This window comes from Elephantulus edwardii, unplaced genomic scaffold (genome assembly GCF_000299155.1).
Source record: "Elephantulus edwardii isolate Elephantulus edwardi_28Jun2011 unplaced genomic scaffold, EleEdw1.0 scaffold00090, whole genome shotgun sequence".
In the NCBI taxonomy this organism is placed as follows: domain Eukaryota; kingdom Metazoa; phylum Chordata; class Mammalia; order Macroscelidea; family Macroscelididae; genus Elephantulus; species Elephantulus edwardii.
The window spans coordinates 825,817-849,136 of record NW_006399840.1 but is presented as its reverse complement, the minus strand read 5'-3'; the positions used below and the strand labels follow the sequence as shown (position 1 = coordinate 849,136).

General features: G+C 45.7%; 1 protein-coding gene across 1 annotated transcript in view; it reads left to right on the top strand.

Moving 5' to 3' along the window:
* Positions 1–23,320, top strand: part of LGR6 (leucine-rich repeat containing G protein-coupled receptor 6) — a 190,490-nt gene that overhangs the window by 121,006 nt on the left and 46,164 nt on the right. Inside the window, exons 6-7 of the mRNA XM_006890567.1 lie at positions 8,434–8,649; positions 20,546–20,617. Coding sequence (XP_006890629.1) covers positions 8,434–8,649; positions 20,546–20,617 — 288 coding nt within the window. The remainder of the gene's footprint in view (positions 1–8,433; positions 8,650–20,545; positions 20,618–23,320) is intronic.

Here is a 23,320-nt window from a genome sequence, read left to right as displayed (position 1 = left end):
ACGACTCGATGGCACATAACAACAACAACAACCAAAAGGTCAGTGGTTGAATACACCGGCTGCTCATTGTCTTCTCCTTAGAACTCTGGAGCCTGATGGTGCAGTCCACAGAGAGTTGCCCTGCTCGCCCCAGTGTTGTGCTTCTCTAGCAATTCAAACCCACCGGTTGATTTGGGAGAGAAAGATGGGTGGTCTCTCTCCATGCAATACACAGCCTTGAAAACCCAGTAGAGACTCAGCTCTGAGTCAGAGTGTCTCAGCAGCAATTTTATACACATTTGAGTGAAAGTTTACAAAGCAAATTGGTTTTCCAGTCAACCATTCATGCACATCTTGTTGTATGATGTTATTTATAAAACCTACAAAGTGACTAATTTCCTTCTTCCTTCCTGTAAGTCTCATTTCCATTAATCCTAGCTTCCTACCTCTTCCTGCATTCTGGGATTTATCCTTGGATAAATGCTCCTCTTTTGACCTTCTAGGGTTGAATAGTCTAAGGAGGGTTTCTCTGGTGTTCTTGTTCACCTTACAGACCTGTCTATTGTTTGGCTGGAAGTTGAGCTTTGTTCCAGGTTTAATGGGTAGCCAAGGGCCGTAGTCTCAGGAACTCCACCAGTCTCTAACAGACCAGTTAACCTGGGTTAGGGGGGTTTTTTATGTTTTTTAATTTCAAATTTTGCAGAATTTTTCTCTGCATTTGCCTCTACGCTATTCTGGATCTTCTGCTGTGATCTGTAGGGTTTTAATGATTAGTCTTTTAAAGGCAGAATGACAGGTTTTTCTTCTGAGGAGACATAAGATGGTCTCAAACTAACCATGTAGCCGAGCTAACCAGTCCAGAAGTTCAGAGGAGCCTGTGGTTCCTAAGTCTGCCGGTGTGCTAAACCCTACATTCCTTCCATGAGAAACTATGCTAGTGTGTGATGATTAAGTCCTCAGCCACTAAATGAAAGATTGGTGGTTGAAATTCACCCTGGTGCTCCATGGGAGAAAGACCTGGCAGTCTGCTTCTATAAAGATTACCCCAAACTCCTGTTTCGGTTGTAGTGTTGGACTGCAACCCAAAGGTTAGTGGTTCAAATCTACCAGCTGCTCTCAGAGAAGAAGATAAGAGAGTCTCCTCCTAGGAAGATTTACAGCCTCAGGAACCCAACAGAGGGTTGCTATCCGTTGTAATGGACTCGATGGCCTGGCTTTGGTTTGGGTTGTTGCTGTTCAGTTAATGTGAATGCACAGAACAGAGTCCATCCATGGGGCTCCTCAGGCTAGAAATCTCCATGAAAGCAGGTTGCTATCACTTCCTACAGAACAGCTGTGGCTTTGAGCTGCCAACAAGCGTGTTTAACCACTGCACCACCAAGGCTCCTTTGTAAATAATGTTGTTATTTATAATCAGAACCGAATCATATCTGACCCTCCTGTAGGTTTTTAGAGTCAGTAAATAACATGGGAGGAGATTGCCATCTTTCTCCGTGGAGCAACTAGTGGATTTCAACACAGATTCTTACCACTAGGCCACCAGAGCTCCCTTGTAAAGACTGTTGTTGTTGTGTACCATGGAGTCTGAACCAACCCGTAGCTGACCCTCCAGTGAGTTTTCAGAGGCAGTTAATCACTTGGGAAGAGACTGCCCATCCTTCTCCTGTGAAGCAGCTGGTGGATTCGAACCACGTGCCTTCGGGATTGCAGCACAGCTAGACAAGACAGTTTTGTTCTTCCGCATGAGGTTTCTATGCACCAAAATTCACATGTCAGCACCTCACAACAACTTCCATGCTCACATGGCTCCCTGCTTAGGGCTGACAAATAAAAGGCTAATATTGTGTGAGATATACTTATACTAAGAAATTACTGTTTATCTCTCCATACCTATTCAATTTGTATGCAAATTATCTAAGAAGTTGGATTCTATGAAGAGGAGTATAGCATCAGGATTGGAGGGAGACTCATCAATAGCTTGCGTTATGCAGATGATATAACTTTCTTGCTGAGCAGCTTTTGGTATGGATTTTACCTCCATGTAAAGAAAATAAAGATTCTTACCACTAGACAACTAGGCAACAGCATGATGGATGGAGAGGAGAATAAAACTGTCCACAGCTTCCTCTTGCTTGGATCCTCAGTTAACACGACTGGTACTAGCAACCAGGTAATAAGGAAACACATTGCACAGGGAAAATCTGCAGTTAGTGACTTCTCCAAATTATTGAGGAGTAATGATGTCATTTGAGGGCTAAGGTGGGTCTGATTCAGGCCACCGTCTTTCTGATCACTTGCTATACATATGAGAGCTGGACAATGAGTAAGAATGACAGAAAAAGAATTGACGCCATTGAGCTATGGTGTTGGATGGCCAAGAGAAGAAATAGTTGTTACTTGGAGAGGGTACAGTCAGAGTGCTATTTGAAGGCAAAGATGATGAGGCTTTGCCTCACATACTTTGGACATATTGCTAGAAGGGCTCTTACTTGGAAAAAGACATGATGATGGGAAGGGTGGAGGGTTGGTGAACGAGGAAGACCCTCAACCAGGTGGACTGACACAGTGACTGCTGCATTTGGCTCTTGTGTGTCAAGAAGTGTGAGGATGGCACAGAACAGGATTTAGATCTTTTGTTCATAGGGTCGCTATGAGTCATATTCGACTCAACAGTACCTAACCTAACAATGTGGCTTAGTGTTAAGGAGTTCCCTGCCAACCCAAAGGCAAACAGTTCACATCCACCAGCTATTCCACAGGAGAAAAATGAGCAATCTTCTCCCTTGTGATTTCCAGCCTCTGAAAACCCATTCGAGTATCAGCTATTAGTTGGTTCCAACTTGACAACACATAACAACAGCAATCTGAATGCTAAATTAACAGTCTCTATCTTTACTTGCTAAATCCATCCACGCTTCCCTGAGTATTCACTGTCCATCCCCATATTCCCCTTCCTCCCAAGGTCCCAGACCTGCCGGACGCTCTGGGACTCCTTGCTCAGCCAACTGTCTGCTGTGACTCCTGCCTATAGCAAACACACCACGTGTAGACCTGGCTGACTTCTTCCATGTGCTCATCCCCCATTCTTTATCTGTCACTTGCTGGACTTCTCCTTTTGGCATGTTCCTGTCCCTAAGTATCAGAAGCAGGATTGCTGATTCCTCAGCTCCCTCATAGCCCCCTCCAGCACTGGGCCTGCACGCCTCACCAGGCCACGTGACCTACACACTATGGCAGGATATGTGTTCTCTCTGACAGAGCACATGGAGGCCCTAAGGCTCGTGCAGTTCAGTCCTGCCCTGATAGACTGAGAAAATAGACTGGAAAACAGGATGAGGTGTGAAACAGCCTGGGAGACGTGCCTCTTCCTAGGTCCCCTGACTGGAGCGTATGAGACCCAGTAAAAATCGAGATAGTCTCCTCCAAAAAAATATACAAGTTCAGAAGCCTGGTACTTAGACATTATGAGTCACAATGAACTTCACAGTGGATGGTGGGTTTGCTTTTGGGTTTTGGTGTGGTTACCTGTGAGAATGTGCAGATGGAAGTATGCAGATATACATGCGCACTCACATACATGCGCCCAGGGAAGGCAGTGTCCAGAGGTCCCCCCTGAGCTCATTTGTTTGAGCTCAGTAAAAAAAAAATTCTTTTCCCTTGTCCTCCCTTTACCCTGCCTCGTGTCTACCTTATAACACCCCCATCTGCCCTGCTATGTGATCGGGTATGCCTAATGATACCTCATGACGGTGTTGGTAAACACAAGTCACACACTTGTGCTTGGCACTGTAGCTGGTGTAAGATAAAGGTTCAATTTTTATTATTAGTGTCATTGTTGTCACTAATGGTTGCTCCCTGCTGAGTACTTTCTAGAGAAAGGAGGTGCTCCTCCAATTCACGCTTTAGGTGGGCAGTTTCCAGAGAACAAGACCCAGGCCTCTCAGACAAGCCTGGCCCAGTCCCTCCCTAGCTCCCACATCAGATGAAGTGTTGAGTTTTACCCCCTGTCCACACCAGCCCTGAGTTCTTCTGCCTCTAAATAGGAGATGATACTCATGACACCTCACTTCTCATCTCTCCTTGTCTGGACACTACCTCTCATTGAACCTATCTCACAGGCCACCTCCTTTGTGTGATCTCAAGTGCTATTCAGGACCTTGGTATCTGTCCGTGGTCTCTGAGGAGGTCCGGACTGAGATGCTGCTGTGGCTGAGGAGGCCTCCTTATGGACAGGAGAGTCTAGGCACTGGCAGGGTAGACATCTTTTGGACAGGAGAAGATGTTATTGTGGGATTGGGTGTCAGAGTAGGACAGCCTGTTGCCTGCTCATGCCCTGGGAAGAGGGGCTTTCCCACTGGGTCTTCTCTAGGTCACTTGTATGCTGGGTCAGGTCATCCCTCTGTGGGCTGGAGGCAGGGACTTGGAAGACATTCATTCAGTTGTTTTGTTATAGCCCATCCAGGAGGATGAGTTGGCCTCAGTCCTGGGGGAATTGGTGACTCCCCCCTGAACAAGGCCTCCTAGGACCAGCTTCATGCTAATGATAGGAGGAGATAGCCCTCCAGCTTCTCATTCAAGCGTCCTTTCTCATCTAGCTGTCCTAGGTCATTAAGTAGGAATATCTGAGGTTCTAAAAGACGAGATCTGGTTCGGCGCTTTAGAAGCATTCATCTGCTTTGAAACATTAATCTGTGTAAGTATCTATGTCCTGGGGACCAGGTTTAAAGCTATAGTCTCACTCAGCAGGTCTGGAAAGAGGTTTGAGGGTCTGCATTTCTAAAAGGCTCCCAAGTAATGCTGAGGCTGATGGTTTGTGGGCCACATAGTGAGGAAGAGTGAGGACGGCATAGGATAGAACAGGGTTCAGATCTTTTGTCCATAGGGTTGTTATGAGTTATACACAACTCTACAGCACCTAACAACAACAACAACACCACCTACAGATGGCAGAAGATAGGACAGGGTTCAGATTGTTTTTCATAGGGTTGTTATGAGTCATGTTAGACTTGCCAGTACCTAACAACAACAACAATGCTTATCCAAGGACACTTGATGACATAGTGTGTTATATGTTAGACTGCTAACTGAAGGGTCAACAGCTCAACCTACAGGCCACTCTGTGGGGAAAATACCTGACAATCTGCTTCTTGTAAGGATTGTTGGTTTAGGGTGCTATTGAGTTGATTACGATGCCCTATGAACAATGGCTCTGAACCTTGCTATTCTCCTCATCTCTAATATACTTGAGCTCATTGTTATAGTCATTGTCATCCCATCCCATTGAGTGTCTTCTTTTCCTTCGCTGACCCTCTACCTTTCCAAGCATGATGTCCCTTTCCAGGGAATAGCTTCGCCTAACTACATGTCCAAAGTATGTGAGATGAGGCTTCACCATCCTTGCCTCCACGGAGCCATCTGGTAGCACTTTCTTCCAAGATATATCTGTTTGTTCTCTTGACAATCTGGGATATTCTGTACTCTTCTCCAACACAACTCAAAGGCATCAATTCTCCTGTCATCTGTAAAGATCATACCTTTGGAAACCTGTGGAGAGTTTTACTCTGTCTACAGGGTAACAGTAGGTTAAAATCCCTCGACACCAGTGGATTTGTATTCCTTCTGCTCAGAACTCTTCTCCTGGCTTCTTCACATTGCCATTTTGTTCTTGGCTATCAAACTGCATGTATGTATCCTTTCTTCTAGAGGCCTTTCTTAATACCCTGAACTAGGGACCACAGCACCCGTGCTTTCCTTTCCCTCACACTGCACTGTAAATATCAGACTGCCTTTCTTATTAGATTGTAAGCTCCACAGGTGGGGCAGGAACACTGTCCTCTTAGCAATTGATGTTTCTGAGCACTGTACCTGGGGCAGAACTCTTGTAAGGGCTTTCTTTTCCTCCTCCAACCTTCAGAGGTTGATCTCTTGATAAAGTGGTATGCAAACCTGTCAGTGCACGTTGTTGTTGTTGTTGTTAAGTGCTGTTGAGTTGAGTACAGCCGATAGTGATCCTATGAACAACAGATCTGAACCCTGTACTATCCTACGCCATCCTCATACTTCCTGACACGCTAGAGCCCATTTCGGCAGTCATCATGCCAATCCACCTGGGTGAAGTCTTCCTCTTTTTCACCAATCCTTTGCCTTTCTGAGCATCATGTCTCTTTTCAAGGAATAGCCCCTTCTAGCAACGTGCCCGATGTATGTGAGGAGAAGACTTATCGTTTTTGCTTCTAAAGAGCACTCTGGCTGCACTTTCTCCAAGGCATGTTTGTTTGTTCTTTTGGCAATCTAAGAGATGTTCAGTGCTCTTCTCCAATGCCACAGCTCAAAGGGGTCAATTCTTCTTCTGCGATGCTTATTCACTGTGCACAGCAAGTGACTGGAAAGACCATGGCCTGAGTGAGACTCACTTTAGTCCTCAAACTGACATCATTACTCCTCAATAATTTGGAGAGATCTCTAACTGCATATTTTCCCACGGCAATGTATCTCCTGATTTCCTGACTGCTGGTACCAAGGGTGCTAATTGTGGATCCTAAGATGAAGTTGTTGACAGCTTCAATCTTTTCTTCATTTATCGTGATGTTGCCTATAGGTACAGTGGTAAAAATCTTTATTTTCTTGACAGTGAAATGCAATCCATATTGAAGGCTGCATTCTTTGATCTTATGCAACAAGTGCTTCAAGTCCTCCTCACTTTCAGTTGTGCTATCTGCATAACCCAGGCTACTGATGAGTCCTCCTCCAGTCTTGATGCCACATTCTTCTTCAAGAGTCTGTCTTCTCTAATAATTTGTTTAACATACAGTTTGACTGGGTGTGGAGAGAGAATACAACCCTGACACACTCCTTCCTTAAGTTTAAACCAAGTGGTGTTCCCTTGCTCTGTTTGAACAATAGCCTCCTGGTCTAGGTATAAAGAAGACAAAGCAAAGTATTATAATGGAATGTGCAGAGAGCTGGAATTGGAGTCTGGGCATAGATACACAGAAACCTTTTTAGAAACCATTTCCTAGATCCTGTTCCAGACTTTCTCAACCAGATAATTCTGTAAAAAGGCTCTGTATTTTTGCAGAGCTCCCCAGATTATTCAGCCCTATTCAGACCATCAAGGATATGTGACAAACATCTGGGATGATGAGCCTTGCCTCCTGAAGGCACTTGTTGAAGTGGCCTACTGGTCAGGACTGTTGTGGTGAAAGGTCTTTCCTAATTAAAGCCTCCAATGAGGGTCTTTATCAGATTTCTCTCACACTCAAGGCTGCAGAGTTGACCCATTCACCCAGACCCTCCTGCCAGTGAACCAGAAAGCTGAGAGTTTCCCCCAGTGTCAGGAGTGTGCTTGGGACTTCAGACAGTGAGGGCCCTGGTGGAATGGCTTAGGGAAGAAAGGAAAGTGTTGTTAGACTGCACTATTTGGATGAAAGTAACTACCTTCTTCCTCTTCCCCCTTAACCCTGGTCATACTAATTCTCTCTTGGGTTTAAGACTAAGGAGCCTATGGCCTTTGTGGATTATAACTGAGATTTCCTTAGCTTAGCTGACATGTGTTGGTGAAAGAACCATAGCTCGGTACGAGACTTCCCTTCAGATGGTAAAGCCCAGGTGTAGACTTGTGGCCCATGGCCAATTTCTTGGACCAGCTACACAAGTTACAGCCCAAGTCTCAGACTAGGAGCATAAGGTGGTTGCATGTTGAAAGGTGCTCATGATTTAGGCACATCTGTGAAAAGCTTGTGCTGCTGTACTGTCAAGAGTTGTTAGGACTCAAGACAGAAGTGTTCATGTCCCTTAGAAATTTCTGCTTGGGCCCAGATGAGAATATTCACCATCCCATTATTGTCATGGGACAGATATGGAACATTTCAACTGTGGTGTACAGGCACACATCCCCCCTCCCCAAGTCATCAACTGAAGGAGAAGCCCCAGGACTTGGGCAGGAGCAACATCAAACTGCTGGGTCCTTGAGGGAAGTAGATGGTATCAGGGTACCTCCCTGAAGATTCATAAGGAGTGGCTTGCCTCCCTGCAGAGGCATTTTATTTAATTTAGTCCAGAGGGAGGAGAAATGCCCCTGCCAATGGGGAGAACACCTCTAATATATGACTTTGAAGTAGGCGGAGAGAGAAGTGTAATATCATACCAGAGCAAGGAACTTAAAGAATAGATGTGGAAGTTTAACAATCTGAGGCAATACTGATTTTCCCCAGATGGATTCAATCTCAACTCTACCAGGAAGGGCTGGGGTTGTAAATAGGAATGTATGGCATAAAGGGCCAAAAATTGTAAGAAACTCAATGCTTGAAACTGAAGGAAGACACAGAGGAAGTGGTACAGCTTTAGTCCCAGGACTCCTCAAAGGCCTGGTTGGGTTCTGGTTGGCCCTGTCCAGCCCAGGCATGGTCTGCACCTTTCACTGCATTGACCCCTCTCCATCCTCTCTTCCACCAGGCGCCTAGATGCCAACCTCATCTCCCAGGTTCCTGAGCGGAGTTTTGAGGGGCTGTCTTCCCTGCGCCACCTGTGGCTGGACGACAATGCGCTCACCGAGATCCCCGTCAGGGCGCTCAACAACCTCCCCGCCCTGCAGGCCATGACCTTGGCGCTCAACCACATCAGCCACATCCCGGACTATGCCTTCCAGAACCTCACCAGCCTTGTGGTGCTGTGAGTGCTCATCCGCCCTCCTCCATGCCCTCCCAACCCCCACGCCGGTCCCGCTGGGGGCTGCATGTGTGCTCTGAATGGGGCGGAAGCCTGTCTAGTTCTCTGCTCTTCTCTGTGCTTTCCTGAACCTCTTGGCCCAAGAAATCCCTTTTGTAAAATGAGTCTGCTCGTTTTATAGACCCCATAGGGTTATCATGTGGCCAGACGATATTAAAACTAAGACAGGCGTATCATGGTCAGACAGTATTGTTATTGTGGAGTCAGAACCAATTTATAGCTGGCCCTCCAGCAAGTTTTCCATTTTCACATAGGAGAACGCCCATCTTTCTCTTGTGGATTTGAACATAAATTATTATTGCTCACTATGAAAAGACAATACTGCTATAATGCTAACTATATGTCCAGAATTGTTAATCCTTACCCCCCACCAAAGAAAGAAATTCCGTCACGTTTGAGAATCAGATGGCCCTACGAGCTGGCATAGGGATGAGGTAAATGAATCTCATTTCCCAGACCTGAAGAAGTGGAGAAAAGCCATCACTGGTAATTACATGGCGAAGCCCCGTCAGGATAATTACCTGGGGAGATAGCATCCCTGGCAGGAACTGGGGACTGGGGTGAACTCTGCCTTTCCAGTGGGAACTTCAGAGTACAAATTAGCTCCCAGCTAATTGCTGTGAGTGATTGGTAAGTTCATAGGGTAATTACTAAGGGCTTGGAAGGTCATGTGTAATTACTGGGGGTTACACACTAATTGCTGCACGAACATGGCTGAGGAGCATGCGTGTTAGCGGCTCAGCGCGGCGCCCTCCGCTGCTCTGGGAAGCTGGTGTGAAGCTCCAAGCCCGGGCCGGATGGTGCTCAGCTCAACTCGAGACCTGAAAGAGCAGATTTGTTTCATTCTCTGTCCTGAAAGACAAAAGAGCCAAGATGAATGTCGCTACAAATGACACTCTTCTGTCATTCTTCTTCCGGTCGCACCGGAAGTCCCTCTGGGAGTCAGTGGAGCATCTGTAGAAAATAAACGGGGAAAGGTAGTTAAGCTCTAGCTCCGGCGATGCCGCTGGGAAGCAGGAGGGAGTGGGGTTCCAGCCCTGTGAGCGAGAGGGTGGCAGGAAGACCTTGTTTTATCGTGTTTTACTCTATTGCGATCTTGAAAAATTCAAAGTTGTTGGCAACCCTGCATCAAACAAGTCTGTTAGCACCATTGTTCCAACACCATGTGCTCACTACCTGTCTCTATGTCAAAATCTGGTAGTCCTCTCAATATTTTAAACTTTGTCACAGTGCTGTGATATATATAATGGTCGACTATAACATAGCATAAACATAACTGCTCTGTGCACTGAGAAATCAAAAAGTGTGTGTCATTTATTGCAATATTTGTTTTACGTTTGCCATTTTATATTTTTATTCATGTAATTAGTTTTATTAAATTACAGTAGTCTGTAACCAAACCCTCAGTATTTCTGAGGTAGAACTGTATTGGAAACACTGAGAACGTCCTGAAAGGTCCCCATACAAATGAGCAGCACATGGTTGGTGGTGTTAGGGACCATCAAGTCGAATACAACCCATAGAAATGCTGTCAACAGAACTGAACCCTGGCCTGTGAGCCTTTATATGAGAGTGCTGAATATTCAAAGAAATAAAAGAATGAGTCACTGACAGTCTACTCTAAAGAGATAAATAAATCCAAGGAAAGATAATTAACAATGTAACTTATGCTAATATAGCCAGGTGACAAGTACAGGTAGGTCAGTAGTAGTAAAAGGATTCTTTGGGGAGACTGAAGCAACTGTGGGCAGGATGATAGGGAAGGCTCATGGGGTTAGTCTTGGGCCCGGAAAGATGATGAAGAGTTAGACAAGAGGAGAATGAGAATGTTCCAAGTAGGTACCAGTAAAGACACCAAGAGGAAATCCAGGAGTGCTTGACGGAATGGAATAGGGCAGTTCCACTGGAGAAGAATGTGGGAGATAAGACTGAATTTGAGTTTGGGGACTCTACACCATGGCAAGGAGTTTGGCTTTTATCATCCAGCTCTTGGGGCAGAGGGTGATGGAGCTTGAAGATTTGTAAAGCAGGGGAGAGAGGAGTATTTTAGGGTTACGGATAGCTAAGAACAAGGAGAGGGCAGAGAAAGGAAGGTCAGGTAGGAGTCTTGGCATCCAGTTTGGAGTGGTGGCAGAGGGACAGAACGGAAGACATGGTTGTGAGAGACATTTAAAAGGAAGAAGTGATCACATTTAGATATTTTCAGAGAGCGAACTACAAAGGAGACAGAAGTGAAGGATGACTCGAAGGTTAGGATGGGATCAGACTGGCTTATTGCAGAGATATGAAAGGTGAGGGTTTCTACAGGGAATAAGGTGAGTCCAGGGATTAAGAGAAGAAGGCCACCTGGGTGTGCAAGCAAATCTTATGTAGGAAAGCTAATGTACTTGCATGCAGTGGGGCAGAGAGCATTACAGGCACTTGGTCCTTCACTTCCTGTGGGAGAGAAGTGCTTCCAGCCGTGTGAAAAGTGAGACAGGGCTGGAGAAGGCTGTCCAGGGACTAGAAGATGAGCTGTAAACAGGCCCAGGAGACAGATAAGGAGCTGTGGATATGAACGGAAGCAAGAAGGAAATTTTGTGCAACTCAAAGGTGTGGACAGGGTCCTGGCTAGATGTGTGTGCAGGCACGTGGGGAGGAGAAAAAGGGACTTCTCCTTAAACAAACTCTGTGCCTTCACAGCTATTCTGGCATCCGGAGGTCCCTTCCCACCGCTGCTTGGCACTGGCAAGGTTGCAGGGTTTTGTGTGTGTAAGTCTTCCTTCTTATTTTAAACTGTCAGCTCAGTGCCCTGGCCCAGATGAGTGCTCTGGCGGAGGGAGTTGGAAGCCTGAAGATGGAGATGTTTGGGAAGCTGAGATGATGTGGATAAGAAATGCTCAGAGAGTACTAAGGGACAGCAAATGGAGATGTGAGTTTAATAGGAAGGAAAAAAAAAGTTTGGTGATAGCTATTGGGATATATATAGGTGTGGAGGAAATGGGAACAATAAAAACCCCTTGTTAAAAGGGATCTATGAAGGCAGTAGAATTTTGTACAATCAACCATTTATTCATTGAAAATACCTTTTCTGAAAAATACAAATGGAGACTATCACATGAACCTCACCTGATGGACTATACAAGAATCCAATTTATTACATCAGTACAAACAGTCTTTTGAGAAGCTCAGTATTAGCTGTGAAAGTCAGGCGATGTCCTGACTGTGGAATAGGCCATCAACTATTACTCATGTGCAAGTTCAAACGGAAGCTAAAGAAAATTAAAACAAATCCACAAGAACCAAAATGTGACTTTCAGTTTATCCTACCTGAATTTAAAAATCATCTCGAGAACAGGTTTGGTGCATTGAACACTAATAAATGAAGGCCAGATGAGTTGTGGGATGACATCAAGGACATCATCCATGAAGAATTCAAAAGGTCATTACAAAGACGGGGAAGGAAGAAAAGATAAAAATGGGTATTAGAAGAGACTCTGGGGGAGCTCTGGTGGCCTAGTGGCAAGAAGCTGCAACTACAATCCCAGAAGTGCACGGTTCGAATCCACCAGATGCTCTGCCGGGAAAGGAGGGGCAATCTCCTCCTGTACCAGTCAGATCTGATTTGATGGTACACGCACACAAAAAAGAATAAAATAAAAAATAAAAAAAGAAGAGACTCTGAATATTGCACTAAAATACTGAGAAGCCAAAACAAAGTAGGAAATAATGAAGTTAAAAAGTTGAACAGATTTCAAAGGGCAGCTTGTGAAGACAAAGCAAAATATCATAACAAAATATGCAAAGAGTTGGAGTCAGAAAATCAAAAGGGAAGAATCCGCTCAGCATTTCTCAAACTGAAGGAACTGAAGAACACATTCAACCCTTGAGTTAAAATACTAAAAGGTGCTGTGGGCAGAATCATGAATGATCCAGGAAGGATCTAAAGAAGCTGGAATACATGGAGTCACCGTGCCAAAAAGAATTAGCTGACAAAGATCCATTTTAGTAAGCAGAATATGATCAAGAACGAATGATAATAAAGGAAGACATTCAAGTGGCTCTAAAGAAATTGGCAAAAAAATATGGCCCTGGGAATTGATGGAATACCAACTGACATACTTCAAAAAACACATGCTACCCTGAATAGCCAAGTTATGCCAAGAAAACTGGAGGACTGCTATGTGACCAACTGACTGGAAGAGATCTGTGTTTATTCCCATTCCCCACCCCCGAAAGTGACCTAACAGAATGTGGAAATTATTGTACAATATAATTCATATCACATGCAAGCAAAACCTTGCTGAAGATTATAAGAAAACTACTAGACCTGTACATTAACAAACAGCTGCCAGAAATACAAGCTGGGTTTAGAAGAAGCTATGGCACTAGGGATATCATTGCTGATGCCAAATGGATCTTTGCTTAAAGCCCAGAATACCAGAAGGATGTCTATTTGTATTTTATCAACTATGCAAAGGCATAGTCTGTGTGGATCACAGAAGAATGTAGGTAACATTGAGACATATGGGTATCCCAGAACACTTGACTGTGTTCATGGAAAACCTAAACCAAGAAGCTGTTCCCGGAATAGAGCAAGGGAACACTGCATGGTTCAAAATCAAGAAAGGAATGTGTCAGGGACGTAACCTTTCTCCATTCCTTTTCAATCTACATGCTGAACAAATAATTTAAGAGACTGGACTTTATGAAGAAGAAAGTGGCATCAGGATTGGAGGAAGACTAAATAAATAACAACCTGCATTACACAGATGACACCACTTTGATGAAGAGGATTTAAGATGCTTGCTGCAAAAGATCAAGGACTATACGGTCTTCATTAAGTATTGCATCTCAACACCAAGAAAAAAAATCCACACCTCTAGGTCAATAGGCAGTAGTATCATGATAGATGGAGAAAAGTTTAAAATGTTAAAATGTCATCTTGCTTAGATCCACAATCAACACCTTTGGCACCAGCAGTTAGGGAATCAACGGACAAGTTGCACTGGGAAAATCTGATGTCAAGGACCTCTTCAGAGTGCTAGAGATCATTAATGTTAGACTAAAGGCTAAAGTGCACCTGATCCAAGCCATAGTCTTCTCAGCTTCTTGTTATGCACCTGAAAGCTGACAATGACTAAGGATGACAGAGGACTCGATTCCTTTGAGTTGTGGTGCTGAAAAAGAGTGTTGATCATACCTTGGATTGCTAAGAGAATAAACAAGTCTGTTCTAGAGAAAGTGAAACCAGGTTGCTCCTTGGAAGCAAGGATTTTGAAATTCTATCTCATATACTTAAGTCATGTTGCTAAGAAAGACCAATCCTTGGAGAAGGACATCATGCGTGGAAGAGTAAAAGGTCAGTGCAAGAGAAGAAAATCCTGGATGAGAAGGATTGACACAGTGGCAGTGGCAATGGGGTCAGATATATCAGAGTTGTTAGGTTTACTCAGGATAGGGCAAGATTCAGAGTTTTTGTTCATAGGGTCACTGTGAGTCATAATCAGATCAATGGCACATAACAACAACAACAACAACAACAACAACATGAAGGCAGGGGTGATACAGTGAAAGAATCAGGACCATCTATACAGAAGAGCTGGTTTGATTCCCAGCTGATGCACCTCACGCAAAACCACTACCTATATTTGTCAGTGAAGTCTTGCACATGGCTTGGATGCTGAAAAACTTTCAGTGGGGCCTCCAGATTAAGTCAGACATGCCAATCTACTTCCAAAACCAGGAAGAATTATGGAGTACACTGGTCTGATCTGCAGGTCAGTCATGGGACTGGCACATGACTGGACACTGTTTGGTTCCAATGAAGTTACTATGAGCAGGGGGCAGACTCAACAGCAGGTGACATCAAGAAGAACTAGTTTGTTCTTGGATGGCAGACCCTACAATTTCTCTGTCAGATCAGTAGATCCCTGAAGTCAGGAGTCTGTCTCCCCTCTTCTGCTGGATCATAATGAGACAGATGAGAGAAGATGGGGAAGATAGATGTTGTTGCTCTAGACACTTTCAATCTCAAGACACCCACCCTAACCATCTATGCTGAATGATGTTTACCAGTTGCCTTTAATTTGGAGCCCTGCCTGATTCTTTTTCCCTTGTAAATAACTTCCATTTTTCTACCTGAAGATATTTTTTATTCCTGAAACTTCGATAGTGTATGCAGAATATGTCTCACTGTAGACAGTTCTGTATTTTCCTGGAACAATGTATGCTTTTGAGCTGCAGAATCCATTCTTCCCTTACTTTAGAGATATTTTTCTTTTCTTTTTATGCCTTTGAATACTTCTTCTGCCTCACTTTTTTTAATTGTCTCCTTCAGAGACATCATTTACTCTTGTGTCGAATCTCTTTTGTGTTTATCATTTTTTTCTTTTTCATCCATATTCACCATGATTATCTCTTTGACATCAGTTTGATTTTCAGCAGTGTTCCTTCTGTCAAATTTATTGACTAAGGTTTATTTTCTGGAGTTTAGAGGGGAAAAAATTTGTTGGGATCTGAATGAACATTTAAGAGCAAACTGGTTTTCTAGTTAACAATTCACACACATTTTGTTTAATAACATTGACAGCAATCCTCACAATGTATGAACACTCTTCCCACTTTTTATGTTTCCTGTTTCCATGTATCCATCTTTCCTATCTCGTTTGGTTCTCCTCCCTGCAACAATAGCAAAGTTCAGTGAGATGGTCTGAGATTGCAACTGTCAAACACTGTTGTTGAGACTAATTGAAAGGTGCAACCACTATGGAAAGCAGTCTGACATTTTACCTTAAAAATCTGAACATGAAATAATTGTGGACAGCAACTGGACACAGGCTGGTCACACCATGACACTCCTTCCCCGCCTGGTTCTGTTCCTGCCTGTGGCTCCACCACCCTCCTGCTCAGAGGCAGCCCTGAGGGACCATTAGCGGTGGCTCAAGATCTTACAGAACATGAAGAAATGGGAGGAGATTCAATAATTGAAGAAGAAGACTATGAAGCTGAAGTGAAAGAAGATGAACCCACAGGTTTGGCAGAGATAAAGAAGAAGATTTATCTGGCAAACCTGCAGCCTTGTCAAGTGCAGATACAACTATCCTGTTTGTGAAAGGAGAAGATTTCCCAGAAATAATATGAAGTTCCTGGTAGGCTTCACAAACAAGGGTACGGAAGACTTCGTTGTTGAGTCCCTAGATGCCTCCTTCCACTATCCTCAGGAAGAGCAGTACTATATCCAGAATGTCACAGCCCTTCCTCTCAACACTGTAGTGCCATCAGAGAGACAGGTGGATTCTGAGTACACCTTCAAAGTACACCTGCAAAGGCTGGATGACCCTTTGGTCTAGTCATCAACCTGAACTACACAGATATGAACAGTAATGTATTCCAGGATGCTGTCTTCAATCAAACAGTAACAGTTATTGGAAGAGAGGATGGGTTAGATGGAGAAACAGTGGATAGGTTAGATGGAGAAACAATCTTTTTGTATATGTTGCTTGCTGGTCTTGCTACTGGCTGTTGTTGACATTCATCATCTCCTAGAATCTAGAAAGTGCAAGAGACTTGGGTACATCTAATCAGAATGAGGTTGCTATGAGTTGGATCCCTCAGGAAACTTTAAATCAAATCAATATAAAGCTTCACTGAGAAGGTGGCCCAGGAAACAGGCACAGAAGAGGTCAGTGGGACCTGATGCGAAAATGTTCCTTTGTGCAACAATTCAGTCTGCTTAATGTGTCTCAGCCTGATGAGAGTTAATGCAGGGAAGCCATATCACCAGAGAAGATGCCTACCACTTATGTGTGGACTGAACAGTCTATTGCAATAATATTGCTGAAAGAGCACAGCATTTGTTTTTCTTTTTGCATTTGTTTTTCTAAAGTAACAAATTTGGGGGTTTTTTAGACCTTTAAAATCTATGAATGTGCATGTGTAAAAAAATTTAACATGAAAATATCCTTTGATCAGTATTCTATTCCATATGTTGTTGTTGTATACCGCTGAGTCAGACTGACTCACTGCTGACCCTTCTGTCCGTTTTCAGAGGCAGTTAATCCCACATGACGAGACTGTCCATCCTTCTCCCACAGAGCAGTTGGTGTATTTGAACCATGTGGCTTCAGGATTGCAAAGCAACTTCTTGCCACTAGGCCACCAATGTTCCCTCTAATCTGTCTTCCTTGCTGGGGTGAAAAGAGACATCTGTACTTAGGTCATGTTCACACTTCCGTACAAGCCATTGGTCTAGAACAAGTTCATGGGGTTTATGCCACAGCTCACTATCACTTTAAAGCCCTTGAAGGTTTTCCATATGGAGCATTTCTGCATGGAGTCGTCGATCTTGAGGACTCAGCTCTGTTGCAGTTTGATCAGGAGTTTGTAATCCTTTCCTTAAAGCTCTTCTGGGATTCAGGGCTATTAGGCCAGTGAGCTCTTCAGTCCAGGTGCAGAGCTCCACCTCCTTCCTATTTGGACAGGGGATGATTGTTGGCCTTCACTGAGAACCTGTACCAAAAACCCTGAGCTGTGCCAAGCTTAAAGGATTGCAGCAATGGCTAGCAGAGTCAGTGCAAAGGATAGAACAGGCTACAATGTAATTTTTAGATAAAATAAGAATGAAGTCAAACACATCAGGGCCTTGGATCTCCATTCCAGCTTGTAAGGGAGAATGAAGTTCAAAGAGCTCATCCAAGGGAAGTTCTCAGATTCCTATTCTATCTCACATAGAGTTACCATGAACAGATTAATGGCATCTAAATCTTAGTGTGATTTATGATACCTAAAGCAAAGACTGAAGTTGTCAACAACCTTATTTTACTTGGCTCCACAATCAACAGCCGTGGTAACAGCAGTTAAAAAATCCAAAGACATACTGCATTAGGAAAACCTGGTGTTAAGGATCTTTCCAAACTGCTAAGGAGCAAAGATCTCAGTTTAAAGACTAAGGTGTGACTTATCCGAGCCATGTTTTTGTTGTCATTAGGCTAGTGTTACAGCGGATGTGTCAGTCCACCCTGTTGAGGGTCTTCCTTTCTTTCCCCCTCCACTTTCCCCAGCATGATGTCTTTATCCAAGGACTGGTCCCCTCTAACAACATGCCCAGAGTACGTGAGACAAAAATTTTATCATCTTTGGCTCTAAGAAGTACCCTGATTGTACTTCCTCTGAGACAGACATATTTGTTCTTTTGGCAGCCCATGGGATATTCAGTACTCCAACTTCACAATTCAAAGGCATCTATCCTTCTGTCATCCCTACTCACTGTCCAAGTTTCAGATACATAGGTAGAAGCTGAAATGCCATGGCCTGGATCAGATGCACCTTAGTCCTTGCTCTGATATCCTTGTTCTTTTGAATTTTGGTGAGGTTCTTGACAGCAGATTTTTCCCAATGCAACACATCTTTTGATTTATTGCCTATTGCTATCCTGGGTGTTGGTTGTGGATCCAAGTAAATGAATTGCGTTCTATTTTTTTTTCCTGTGACCTGATTGGAGTGATGAGAACAGGGGGAACATGCCTCTGAGGTGGTGTCTAGTCTTCACTAATCTACCTCAGCTCAGCTCTTTACCTGAGGTTGTGCTAAATATTAGATCACTCTCCTGAGCTGGAGAGTTAGCTGTTAGCCTTCAAATCCCTTCCCAATTCAATGAGTAGCCTACAGCCTTCATTTTATGTTCTCATTCCTCCTGTTCTTTATGGGCAGTTCAAAGTAAAAACCATAACAATTATGTTGTTATTGAGAGGAGCTCAGTCACTTTTGGCTCACAGTGAACCTAAAACTAAATGACCGCCCTCCCACCCCCAGTCCTGCACCATCCTTAATATCATTGCTGCAGTCACTGTTAGAGCCACTGTAACAAACCGTCTTATTAGGGGCATTCCTCTTCCTCACTGACCCTATAAAATAATAATGCACACATGGCTGTTCCTCTTCAGATCTGAGGGCTTAAGAGGAGAAGTCTTCGGATTTTCTTTTTGCCATTTCAGTTCAAAATTGGGAAGGGCGCTCCATACATTTTCAATCTGTATGCAGAACAGATCATCCGGGATGCTGGGAGAAAAGTGGCATCAGGATTGGTGGAAGATTTGTCAACAACCTGCGTTATGCAGATGACACAATCCTCCTTGCTGAAACTGAGGAGGATCTGAAGCACTTGCTGCAGCCTTTAACACGGACTGAAGCTCAACATCAAGAAAACAAAGATTCTCACCACTGAGCCAATTGGCAGCATCAGTATGGGTGGTGAAGAGATTTAAATAGTTAGCAGTTTTAGTTTACTTGGTTCCACAGTCAACACTCTTGGTAACAGCAGCCAGGAAATCAAGAGACGAATTGAATTAGGAAAGTCAGCCATCAGGGACCTCTCTAGAGTACTGAAGAGCAACGACATCAGGCTGGCGACTAAGATGTGCCTGATCTGGGCCATAGTCTTCGCAATTGCATGCAATGCATCAGACAGCTGGACAGTGAATAGGGATGACAGAAAGAGAATTGATGCCTTTGAGCTGTGGTGCTGGAGAAGAGTGTTGAATATATAATGGACTGCTAGGAGAACAAACAGGTTCATCCTGAAGAGGGTAATGCTGGACTGCTCCTTGGAGGCAAGGATTCTGAAGCTTCTTCTGACATACTTTGGGTATTTTGCAAGGAGAGACCAATCCTCGGAGAGGAACGTCATGTTTGGGAGAGTGGAGGGATGGCGAGGAGAGGAAGACCCTTGATGAGATGGATTGATTCAGTGATTGGGATGGCAGGAGTAGGTGCGTCAGAGACAATAAGGTTGGCAGAGGATAGAGCACGGTTAAGGGCCATTGTACATAGGGTCACTGTGAGTTGCAAGTGACTCAACGGCACATAACAACAACAACAACATAGCGTATTATATGTTGGGCTGCTAACCTAAAGCTTATAAGTTCAAATCCACCAGCCACTTCTCAGGAGAACAATAGGCAGTCTCCTCCAGTAAAGGTTTATGGCCTTGGAAACCCAGCTGAACATTGCTGTGGGTTGGAACTGGCTCAAGAGCAGTGGGTTTGGGTTGGAGTTCATATTAGTTTGTTTCCCTGTCCTTTCTAATTGTTGCTTGTCCTGTTTGGACTGGGGCTGGGTCTAATTTTTGCTCCGTTAGTTAGAAATTGGAAGAAGAGCATTTCTGCCACTTTGTTCAGTTAGTTCTCATCCTGAAAATCACTCCCAAACGGATCTCCCTGGTGGTCCCCCTCCTGCCCCAGCAAAGCCCTCTCCAGTCCCGCACAGATGCACTATGCGCTCTCTCTACCTTCCCTCTGCCTCTACAGATGGATGGCCTGTCCCGTCAGTTCCCTGCTAGGACCCCTTCTGCTGCAGAACCCTCTCTGCCTTCTGTCTCTCTTCTCTGAGCTTGTCTACAGCTCATCCAGCTGTAACATACGGCTTAGGCTTTAATTATATGTTGTCTGTAGTGGTTTGCTGTTGGCTCCCATAAGCACGTCTGCCCCGTGAGTCAGGCAGGTTGGGTCCTGGGGAGCAGGGGCTTAAAAGCAGCCTCGGACTTGAGTATTCCTGACACCAGGCTTCCCTCCTGGAGCTTAGTGGGTGCTCGCCCGCTGGGGCCTGCGCCTGGGTCACTAGCCTCCCTTTTCGGTAGAAAGCCAAATGGTATGGGCTGTGGTCAGTCCAGGTCTGCTATGTGGTGGCTTCCGGAACTGAGACGCAGCCTTTATGTTTGCCCCCAGAGACAAAGAGCCGGACCACTGAAGTCACTCTGTCCACGCCGCTGCCTCCACCTTCCTGCTCAAGCCACCGTCTGCTTCCCATCCCCGGGCCCTGATGCTGCGGGCACCCCTCTGACGTGTCTCTCCTCCCCACACAGGCATCTTCATAACAACCGCATCCAGCATCTGGGGACCCACAGCTTTGAGGGGCTGCACAATCTGGAGACTCTGTGAGTGTGGGGTTGTGGTCGAGCTCTGAGTCGCCTGGTGACGGAAGTCTGGAGTCCTGGGGTTGGGTGGGGGGCAGTGTGTGTGTGGGGGGGGTGGGCAGAAGGAAGGGCCCTCCGGTCAGGGGTGCTGGGATCTGGCTCCCGGCCCGCTCACCCACACACTCCCTCCCTGGCACCTTCGTGGAATGTCGCTAAGAATTAATTCCTTCCCTTTTAGATGGGTGGAATGTACCCTTTGGGAGTTCAGGGAGTGGGAACCTGGGATCCCTGCCTGGCAGAGACCACCAAACATAATGCAGCATTTGGACAGAAATGAAAACTGTAAAGAGAAGTTCAAGGAGTTAGGCTATCAAGCTTGGGGAAAAGCGAGCTGGGGATGAGGCTGGGACAGACTTGATGGCAGTTTTGACAACAGTTTAAGGGTGGCTGCTGACAGAAGGGAGAGTAATACCACAGAGCGATGCCAGGCTGCTTGCCAGTGGATCTAACTAGCGAAGTGATTAATGGGGAGATGACCCGTTCGGCGCTCTGGCCTGGCTATAAAAAGCACCCAAGCTGTTGACTCTTAAAGAGCTGCATTATTCACACATCATCATCCTGGAATTCAGCACCCAAGCCCTCCCATCATTTCCTCTGGACTCCCGCCAGCCCCCCCAGAGTGGGCTGAGTGGGCCCCACTTGAGCAAACAACTGGCTGTGCTCTCCACAGTGTGGCCGTGCCAGCTGGGGTCCCTCAGCTCCCACGAGGGGGCTAGCTGCCACGGCCACCTGGTACGGTGCTGGGAGGCAGTTCAGGGAAAGGAAGACCTCCAGTCACCAAGTCTGAGACGCTGAGGTTGGGCATGAGGGTGGTGTCCAGGGGAGGATCATGGTTCCTCTTGTCCTCCTGGCACATGCCTGGCCCCCACCCGTCGCACCTCAACCCCAGAGCGTGGTTCCTGAGGTGAGATGCTTTCAAGAATCGAAAGCAGCAGAGGAGCAAAGCTGTGACCTGAGTGAGGAAGCAGCATGTTGGGAAAACCACTTGGCTCAATCTATCCTTTAAGCCCCAGTCATCTGCATTTTTGGTTGTGGAGGGAAGCGGGATGGGGAGCACGAGACCAGAACTCTGTTCCTCTTTCCTGTGGGGGGATCTTCAGGATCATGGCTGCTCTCAGGGTTCAGCCTGAAGCAGATGCAGCAGCAGAGGCTCTCTGCGTCCTCATCCTTCAGCTGACTCAGTGCTGGGCCAGTACCCCAGCCCCGAGTCAAGGAAAAGAGAGCCTTCCTGTGTGTGACTTGGGCCCTGGGCTCCCATCTCAGGCTCTCCCCGAGGTTAAAGCTGGACAGTCCAGCCCTGGACAGAGGTTAAAGCTGGACACTCAGTCAGTCAACATATGAGAAGACCGATTGATGTCCAGGGAGACAGCATGTCCTGGGAAAGAGCAGACTTGGAGTGTATTAACTGAGAAAAACACGTGACGGTCAATAGTATAAAGCTCTGCTTTCCTCAACCTTCTGGTGGAACACAATCCAACTACGTGAGTCTACTCTGGGGTGATGCGATGGTTAAGCTCTCAGTTGCTAACAGAGAAGTCAGAGGTTCAAACCCTCCCAGGAGCCCCATGGGAGAAAAACATGACAAACTGTCCCCATAAAGATTATAGTGTAGAAATCCCTGCTGGGCAATTTTGTTCTGTCACACTCGGTCACTGTGAGTCCAAATTAACTTGACAGCATCCAGTAATAGTAGTAACGGGGAGCTCTGGTGGCCTAGTGGTAAGAAGCTGCACTGTAATCCCAAAAGCACCTGGTTTGAATCCACTAGCTGCTTCGCGGGAGAGGGGTGGACCATCTCCTCCTTAGCGATTATCTGCCTCTCAAAATCCATGAGGCAGTCAGCTATGAATCAGTTCTGACTCAGTGGCACACAACAACAACCATAAATGATAGTAGTAAGTTTGTTCTAGGTGTTGGAGGAGCCTTAGAGAAGGATATCATGCTTGGAAGGGTGGTGGGACAGCGCAGGCAAGGAAGACCTTGGATGAGATGGAGCAACACAGTGACTGGGGCAATTGGAGCAGGGGTGTCAGAGACAGTGAGACTGACTCAGGACAGGGCTACTGTACATAGGGTCACTCAACAGCACATAGCAACAACAACAACCACAAGATGCCCTCAAAAACCCCGTGTCCACAGCCACCCTCTCTCTCAAGAGTGCTTAGGGTGGTGGTAAGAGTCTACAGACAGCAGCAAAGCAGGAAGGAGTCCAGGGTTATCAGCCAGAAGTGTGGGGGCTGTTAGCTCTGCTGGGAAATCTCGTGCCGAGGGGGCAAAGAGAGTGGCTGTGAGTTGCCAGCTCTAGAAAGCCAACCAGCAGCTGTTTCTTCACTTTTGGGGCACGCTGCCTAATTCTTTCTCAATTAGCGGCTGGATTGCTGTGCAGGGCATTTGGCTCAGCTGGTGCTGGCTTAATTACAGAGCAGCCTGCCGCTTAACACCCAGTGTACCTCCTTTCATCTGCCGGAATGCCTGGCTGGGCCGCACACAGCCCAGGGCCTGCACCCACTTCACAGATGGGGTAGCCAAGGCTAAGAGAAGTGGGGGGAATTATCCTCACTGTACACTTACTCTGTGAAGGCAGAGCAACTGGGCAGTAAAGCGAAAGCAGATAAGAAGCCCTTGGCACCTGACAGCCTGGGGTGTAAGGCCAGGTCTACCAGC